Below are 8,808 nucleotides of genomic sequence, written 5' to 3'. Positions count from 1 at the left end.
CTTCGAGTCTTTGTCTAGCTTTTCGCGTCCAATTTGGCTTCTATTTTTAGCTATTTAATTTAGTCACTTCACCTTTAATTTACCTTTTAAATTGTATTTTCAATTTATTATCCTCAATCTTTCATTTTACCTATATTTTGGATAATTAACATATTTAGGTAGAAAATGAATTTAATCAAGTAAAAATTAAAAATAAAAGTGTTATAATTTAACATAAAACCCTATAATAATTCTATATAAAAAAAAAAATTATCAACTGTGACGCCAACTTTTGCTTCTCCCAGTCGCAATTAATGTGTTCTGCGGATATTTCTACTTCTTCCTTCTATATTTCAGTATCAAGATTTTAGTTTGAAAAACTTACATTTCGTTCTGAATTTTATTGTAATCACATTAGAAATAAACCTAATTGATATCATGTGATAAATTAGCTTGCTAATATGGCAGATAAGTGCTTTCTTTTTTTAAATATAGGAGATCACAATTTAAAAATAAAATAAAAAAAATTACAGACGTTAGAACTCAGACTTCAGAAATTATGTTTTTTTTTTTTTTTTTTTTTACCTAAATGTACCACCCAAAATTGTTTTAGAAGTTCATGAATGAAAAACACCCATCACTCTCTTATATGAAAGGGACTTGGAACCTCATATGTGACATTCATTGTTTTGACCGCTGTTGTAAACACCTCATTTTATTAAGAAATTTTTTGGGTATTAAATGGGATTGGTATTCTTTGAATTTTAATTGAGTCTTGATTGAAAATTTGAATTTTAGGTTTGGAGCTCAATTCAATTTATTTATACAATCACATGATACTTAATAAATTTGGAATTCAAATCTTAATATTTATAATTTTTTTTTTCAAGTTAAGAGCTTACTTAACATTTCAATGCTGGCAAACATCTATAAATACAACAACATGGGAGCAGTTAGGCTCACACCAAATTCGATCGCTAAGACCACAAGGCAAAAAAAATCCGTGTTACAAGATCATCTCATTTTGTAGTGTTTCGAACATAATTACTTAGCTCAAGAGATGTCTTCTCCAGTTTCTTCATCACTTCCAGCTTCAGCTCATGATTCCAAGTCCATCATGAATCGTCGCTCTGCCAATTTTCATCCTAGCATCTGGGGGGATATTTTCCTTTCAAGTCCTTCTAAAATGGTAAATAATTTAGATGGTGACTTCACCAATTCCTCCTCTAGTTTGCACGTATTGATTCATGCATGCATGCGTGTGTTCGATATGAGCAAGAACGTGTGTAAAACAAAATGTTTGCCGCCTTAACATTATATTTACGAATTTTTTTCCTACAAACAATTCTGCAGAATATCAATGCTACAACTCAACTACAATACGAAGAATTGAAGCAAGAAGTAAGGAGGATGCTTATGGTACATACAGATGATTCATCTCCCAAATTGCGTTTAATTGATATAATCAAACGCTTAGGTGTGAGTTACCATTTTGAAAGAGAGATAGAGGATGCATTGCAAAATATTAATGATGACCATGAGTACAAAGATGACAAAAGTCTTGAGGCTACATCTCTTCGATTTCGATTACTTAGAGAGAATGGATTTAATGTTCAATGTGGTAAGTCCAATTTCTCCTACTACGCACTTCCACAATGGAGAAATTCCATATATATAAATATGCATATGCATATAGTACTACTATGTCAAACTTTGCTGAATGTTTAATATACCTTTCTTGATTAAGCAGAAACATTCAACAAGTTCAAGGATGATGAAGGAAACTTCAAGATGTCCTTAACAAGTGATGTGAAAGGCTTGCTAGAATTATATGAAGCTGCACATTTATCTGTGCATGGAGAACATAGACTAGAAGAAGCACTTGCTTTCACCACCACTCATCTAGATTTGGCAGAAAGTTGTAGCATTGAATATCCCCTTTCAGCGCTAGTCTCCCATGCCCGAAAACGACCCATCCGCAAAGGCTTGCCAAGGCTAGAGGCTAGGCGATACATTTCTATATATCAAGAAGATGGTTCACATGACAAAACGTTACTAAATTTTGCAAAGTTGGATTTCAACTTATTACAAAATTTGCACAAGGAAGAGCTAAGCAATATCTCTAGGTAATTACTCCTTAATCCTTCTATATGAAATTGTTGTCAACAACCATGTAAGCTGTTGGTAGAATGCTGAACAATCAGATTTCGAACCTTACCAACCTCTGAGAACCGAACAGTATGTAATACTTGGGCTAACTGTTTTATTTCAGGTGGTGGAAAGATTTAGATTTTCCTGGAAAACTGCCATTTGCACGAGATAGATTAGTTGAAGGTTACTTTTGGATATTGGGAGTATACTTTGAGCCTCAATACTCCTTTGCTAGAGAGATATTGACAAAAGCAATAGTCATGGCGTCAACTATGGATGACATATATGATGTACATGGCACATTTGAAGAACTTGAACTCCTTACAAATGAATTGAGAGGTAATTAAGCAATGTATATCTTCAAATTATGGACTATATAGTAGAATTTGGTTGAATTATGGATTTTATTAATCCATAATTTGTTTTCCAGGTGGGACACTGACTGTATAGATCAACTCCCAGCATACATGAAAATCTTCTACAAGGCCCTCTTAGATGTTTATGAAGAAATGGAAGAAGTGATGACAAAGCAAGGAAAATTACACCGTGTCCAATATGCGAAAGAAGCAGTAAATTCACACTAAACCACTTTCTCATATATAGTTTTCATGAGATAAATTCGTTCAATTCAAAGGCGAAATTACATATAAATAGTAAAAGATCACCACACACTTCCCTCTCATTTGCAAAAAATATCGTTTAAAATGGAAAAAAAAAAGAAGAGAAAATCTTTCATGAAAAATTATTTGAACCACAAGCTGATAATAATATAGACTTCTTGGCATTTTCATTTCTCAGATGAAACAATTATCGCAAGCGTATTTCGTTGAGGCCAAATGGTGCCACGAAAACTACGTACCATCGGTGGAAGAATACCTGATAAATGGATTAGTTACTTCTGGCTACATTATGGTTGCTATCACATCTTTTGTTGGAATGGGAGACATTGTGACAAAAGAGATATTTGATTGGGCATCTAGCAATCCTAAAATCATTAAAGCTTCTACAGTAATTGCCCGTCTCATGGACGATATTGTTTCACACAAGGTATATCATGTATTTACCTTTTTCTTCTTTATCATTTTTATTTGTGAGATCAAAAATTAAATTTTAATCAATAAAATTAAAAGTTTTAACACTTTATTGACAAATTACATAATTAATTGATTGCATGTTGTTTATTTTTTATTTTGCCCGACATTGCTTAATATGAAAAAGAAATATTAGTATAACGTATTTTTTATCATAATTAATGAATCAGACTAAAATCATTTATTTTATCAATGACAATCAAATAGAATTGTGAGAAATTAAAGCTTCTAAATGGTGCAAAGTATTATAAGAATTAATTTTCCCATTTATTTATTTGGAAATATTATGATTATGCAGTTTGAGCAGGAGAGAGGGCATGTTGCATCGGCCATTGAATGCTACGTGAAGCAGCATGGAGTTTCAGAAGAAAAGGCATGCAGTGAGTTGAACAAGCAAATTGAGAATGCTTGGAAGGATATAAACCAGGAGTTGGTACTTAGGCCGACACCTTGGGTCCCAATGCCTATCCTCACACGAATTCTCAACCTTGCAAGGGTGATGGATTTCCTCTACAAGGATGGAGATGGGTACACACACGTTGGAAATGTTGTCAAGTGCGGAATCACTTCATTGCTTATTGATCCAATCCCACTTTGAAGATCCAAGAATTTACATATAGAATAAATAAATAAGAAACTAAAAGAACAAAATTGTCCTAGCTGCCAAGAATTGAAATCTTTTGGTGTTATATATGAGATAAAATAATTTATTGTCAGTGTAATTTCCCTTTTTAATATTAGAATGTATTGCACGTTTATGTGGTTTTATACATGTTTAATTTTTTTTTTTTTTATCTTTTTTAGTAATTGGGATCGATGCAATATTTAATATTGTCAACATGTTTCAATTTTATAGAATTTTGTCCCTACATTTTTTCTTTGATTCTTTTTACCAAAACAAAAAACTTCAGTAACCATAAAATCATTAAAGCTTCAGTAATTGCCCGTCTCATGGACGACAATTGATCACACAAAAAACATCATGTATTTATCTTGTTCTTTTTTATCATTTTTTATATTAGAAATGATCGAAAATTAAATTTTAATCAAATAATTTAAAGCCACCTCTGAAAATTCAACGCAACAAATCCTCTCAAAACAGTGACTTTTGGCAGCACATGTCTTTTGATGCAGCTCACTCGTGCGCACAGAAATTGCTCTCAGCTTGGACATTCTAAGAGCATGGCTTTGGATTGCCTTATGGTTTTGGCAGCTTCTCCACCTCTTCAAGGCTTCTTCAAGGTCTAGAATTCATCCTTTTCCTTCCCATACAGCTCATGCACAACCAGCTAGTTCAAACAAAACCAAAATGTGCAACTTTGAAGCCAAGTAAAAGGCACACTGCCCAGCCCTATAAACCGTGACTGCCTTGGGTGTTGCTCCAGTTTTTGCTTCCGATTTCAGCCTATAAAATGAGCATTCAAATGTCATCCAATGTAGCTTAAGTTTAGCGTCAATTCAGCTCATTTAACAGCTTCAAGTCTTGCAAGAATTAACGCCAAAAACGGTCCACAACTGACGCCACTGCTGCCTTGTTTTCTTCAAGTTTTTGTCTAGCTTTTTGCATCCAATTTGACTTCTGCTTTTGGCTCTTTAATTTTAAATTGTATTTTCAATTTATTCTCCTCAATCTTTCATTTTACCTATATTTTGAATAATTAGCATATTTAGGTAGACAATAGATTTAATCAAATAGAAATCAAGCATAGAAGCATTATAATTTAGCATAAAACTATATGATAATTTTGCATATAAAAAAAAGAAAAAAAAGACCTATCAACTTTGATGCCAACTTTTGCTTCTCCCAATTGCAATTAATTGGTTCTGCGGATATTTCTACTTCTCCCTTCTATATTTCAGTATCAAGATTTTTGAAAAACTTACATTTCGTTCTGAATTTTATTGTAATCATATGAGAAATAAAACTAATTGACATCATGTGATAAAGTAGCTTGCTAATATGGCAGATGGCTGCTTTCTTTTTCTTTTTTTTTTAATATAGCAGATCACAATTTAAAAAAAAAAAATTACAGACGTTATAATTCAGACTTCAGAATTATGTTTTTTTTTTTTACATAAATATACCACCCACAATTGTTTTAGAAGTTCATGAATGAAACACACCCATCACTCTCTTATATGAAAGGGACTTGGAACCTCACATTTCATATTTATTGCTTGACCACAATTGTAAACACCCTGTTTTATTAAGAAATTTTTTGGGTATGAAAATGGGTTTCGTATTCTTTGAATTTTAATTGGATCTTGATTGAAAAATTAAATTTTAGGTCCTGAGTTCAATTCAATTTATTTATGCAACCCCATAATAGTTAATAAATTTGGAATTCAAATCTATACTTATAATCTTTTTTTTTTTCAAGTTAAGAGCTTACTTAACATTTCCACGCTGGCAAACATCTATAAATACAACAACATAGGGGCAGTTAGGCTCACACCATATTCGATCGTTAAGACCACAAGAAAAAAAATCCGTGTTACAAGATCGTCTCATTTTATAGTGTTTCCAGCATAATTACTTAGCTCAAGAGATGTCTTCTCCAGTTTCTTCATCACTTCCTTCTTCAACTCATGATTCCAAGTCCATCAAGAATCGTCGCTCCGCCAATTTTCATCCTAGCATCTGGGGGGATCTTTTCCTCTCAAGTCCTTCTAAAATGGTAAATAATTTAGATGGTGAATTCACCAATTCCTCTAGTTTGCACGTATTGATTCATGCATACATGTGTATATTCACGTATGAACAAGAACGTGTATAAAACAAAATGTTTGCCACCTTCACATTATATTTATGAATTTTTTTCCTGCATAACAATTCTGCAGAATATCGATGCTTCAACTCAACTACAATACGAAGAATTGAAGCAAGAAGTAAGGAAGATGCTTATGGTACATACAGATGATTCATCTCATAAATTGCGTTTAATTGATATAATCAAACGCTTAGGTGTGAGTTACCATTTTGAAAGAGAGATACAGGATGCATTGCAAAATATTAATGATGACGATGAGTGTCATAACAGTTTTGTATCCGTCCGACGAATTTGGAAACGAAATAAAAAAAATAACAGTCACCACCAATATTTTTTGGCTAGGTGCGATTAGCCACCTACTAAAACATATCATTTTAATAAAGTTTTAAAATTAATAAAAATTTATTAAAAAGATAATTTTACGGTCTGCGAAACAGTTTGGGTTCAGGAGTCGGTTACGTGTGGGGAAGGATTAGCACCTCCACAGCGTCGGTGAAAAACGGTACCAATTAACAACGTGTTATCTTTTGATTTTGATAAAAATAGTCCAATTTTTTGTATTCGAAAAAATAACTTCCTTGATTTTTTTATTTATTAGAAAAAAAAATTTATTCTCGAGAAAAATAAATTAAAACCTTTTTATTGAAATAATTCTTAAAATGTTCTAGTACGTTGGTAATATTAGAAGAACTTTTTCTCACCTACAGACTTCTTAGGCATCTTTTCTCGGAATACCTAAGAACCTTATCCTTAGAGGCTTGAATTTATTTTTCGTAAAAAATGTCATGAATGCAATGCAAAATGTTACCATGTTTATGCACATATTTTATTCTTCTTTGTTAGAAAATTTATTAATTATTTTATTAATATTCTTATTTAAAATTTTGAAGAAAAATAAAAATTTCATTATATTGAAGATTTTCTATAAATATTTCAATACACTAGTAATATTTTACAAAAAATCTTCTCACCTAGAGATTTCTTAAAGCATCTCTACTCGGAATACTTTTAGAATCCCATCATCAAATAAAATTTCTTTTCTTCTCATTTTTATTACTTATTTTTAATATATTAATCAATTTTTATTTATTACTTAAAAAAAAGAAAATTTTTACTATATTGAAAATTTTTTTATAAATACTCCAATACACTGGTACTATTTTAAAAAAAATCTTCTCACCTAGAGATTTCGTAGGTATCACTACTCGGAATACTTTTGAATCCTATCGTCGGATAAAAATTTCCTTTTCCTACATTTTTTATTAGTTTAGTATTATTATTAAATTTATTTTTATATTATTTTGTTTTTAAAGTTTATTTTAAAAATTATAAAAAAAAATTAACCACATATTTCATCATTTAATCTAACAAACATAAATATTTTAATATGCATAAATATTAATAAAGTAATATATAAAAAATTTTAAAAATTTAAAAAAAAAAATTTTTTTTACCTGAATCGGACCGGTCAACGCGCAGTTCGGTTCGACGGTTCGGCTCGGTCTAGGCATGGTCTAGGTGGCTCAGTGGTTCGAGCACGATTCGATTCAATCTAGTTCAGTTCAGATGGACCGGTTAAGGGCTGAAGAAAAAACAGATCGCCGGGTTGGGTGCGCGGACCTCGAGTCATGTCACGGGTCGACGCGCGGATCCTCAGACGCTAAAACGACATCATTTTGGGCGTTTATTAAAACAACATCGTTTTGGCTATTGACAGTTTATATAAAGGTTAAAAAAAAAATTTACTCATTTTCTTCGTTTTTCAGACAAAAAAAGCTTTTCTTCTCTCTCTCTTTTTTTTTTTTCAACCAAACGCAAATGGTCGGTCGGCCATTCCTCCGCCGTCGCCATTGCCTTTTATCGATCACCTGTCGACTTTTGTAGTGGTTGAAAAATTTTTAGAAAACACCAAAATATTCCCCTCGGCCTCCTGAGTTCAAATCCGAGGTCCTTTTCATAAAAAAGAGTCCTCACTTCCCTAAATCTGCTGGTGAAGTTTCAGTGAGACTATTTTTTTTGTATTCTGACCCTTTCTTTTTAAACTGACCCCTTTTTTTCTTCTTCATGCAGGAAGCTCGGCACTGGGTTCCTTCCTACGGGGAGGACTGTGTATTTTTTTATGTTTTTTTTCCTTTTATTTTTGCAACGTCTCTCTTTTTTTTTTCTCTCTCTGTTTGATTTGGCTAGGAGCTCTATTTATAGAGCTCCGGCCATGCGTATACTTGAGGGAAAGGCATGGGGCTAGGCATGGGGTGTAAGCATCAGCCCCATGCCTCTTTTATTCGGTTCTATCTTATTTAACATTTTGTCAATGGGATGAGTAATTAGAGGGGTGGAGGGTAGGGTATAGTGATCAGAAGGGTGGGATGTGGGGTCTGGTGGCAGTGGTACCGGGGATAGCACCACTACCATCCTCGATTTTTTTTTTTTTATTTTTTTTTGTATTTTTTGTTTTGTATTTTTTTTATTTTGTATTATTTTTGGTATATTTTTTATTGTATTTCATATTTTGTATTTATATTTCGTATTTATTTTTTTTTGGACAAATTGATGTCCACAGCTGCCCCTCTTTGCACATTACTAATAATCAGTAATAGGACAAAGACAAAGACAACAATTTTGTTTAGAATCCAAACAAAGTTTTTTTTAATCGAACATGCTCTTCTCACTTGAGGCTTGATAACTTTTGAGAATTAAAAATCTAAAAAAGACTCATCTCAGCAGAGGTTCAACAACTTTAAAAATTTTATCTTGAAAAAGGTTCCTCTCAGCAGAGGCTCAACAACTTTAAAATCTCATTTTGAAAAGCTCCTCTT

At 32.2% G+C, this 8,808-nt stretch overlaps 2 protein-coding genes across 9 annotated transcripts in view; both read left to right on the top strand.

The window, feature by feature from the left end:
• The first annotated feature begins 1,032 nt into the window (after nt 1-1,032).
• Nucleotides 1,033-4,132, top strand: LOC111276474 ((+)-delta-cadinene synthase isozyme A-like). Of its 8 annotated transcripts, none has more exons than XM_089754121.1 (7): nt 1,033-1,168; nt 1,333-1,597; nt 1,727-2,105; nt 2,252-2,465; nt 2,556-2,699; nt 2,929-3,177; nt 3,520-4,132. In XM_089754121.1, exons 1-7 carry the CDS (start codon nt 1,040-1,042, stop codon nt 3,817-3,819), a joined length of 1,680 nt encoding a protein of 559 aa, XP_089610247.1. In that variant the 5' UTR covers nt 1,033-1,039; the 3' UTR covers nt 3,820-4,132. The 8 variants fall into 8 exon arrangements, with proteins under 8 accessions (XP_089610247.1, XP_089610249.1, XP_089610250.1 ...); XM_089754123.1 differs by having other exon boundaries at nt 2,252-2,468; nt 2,559-2,699; XM_089754124.1 differs by having other exon boundaries at nt 1,333-1,600; nt 1,730-2,105; nt 2,252-2,445; nt 2,536-2,699.
• Nucleotides 4,133-5,770: 1,638 nt separating this feature from the next.
• Nucleotides 5,771-8,808, top strand: part of LOC111275742 ((+)-delta-cadinene synthase isozyme XC14-like) — a 43,047-nt gene continuing 40,009 nt past the window's right edge. The window contains exons 1-2 of the mRNA XM_089754249.1: nt 5,771-5,899; nt 6,063-6,250. Of these exons, the coding sequence (XP_089610375.1) occupies nt 5,771-5,899; nt 6,063-6,250 (317 nt within the window). The remainder of the gene's footprint in view (nt 5,900-6,062; nt 6,251-8,808) is intronic.

This window comes from Durio zibethinus, chromosome 25 (genome assembly GCF_047325235.1).
Source record: "Durio zibethinus cultivar Kanyao isolate XHJ-2024 chromosome 25, ASM4732523v1, whole genome shotgun sequence".
Taxonomy (NCBI): domain Eukaryota; kingdom Viridiplantae; phylum Streptophyta; class Magnoliopsida; order Malvales; family Malvaceae; genus Durio; species Durio zibethinus.
Note: the sequence above shows the minus strand (reverse complement) of the source record. Positions and strands in the feature narration are given on the sequence as shown.

Excerpts from the sequence above, each read along its gene's own strand:
- LOC111276474 (XM_089754117.1), top strand. The coding sequence starts at position 1,040 with ATGTCTTCTCCAGTTTCTTCATCACTTCCAGCTTCAGCTCATGATTCC. Across the intron at positions 2,700-2,928 it reads TCCAATATGCGAAAGAAGCA|ATGAAACAATTATCGCAAGC; the intron begins GTAAATTCACAC and ends TTCATTTCTCAG. Across the intron at positions 3,178-3,519 it reads ACGATATTGTTTCACACAAG|TTTGAGCAGGAGAGAGGGCA; the intron begins GTATATCATGTA and ends ATGATTATGCAG.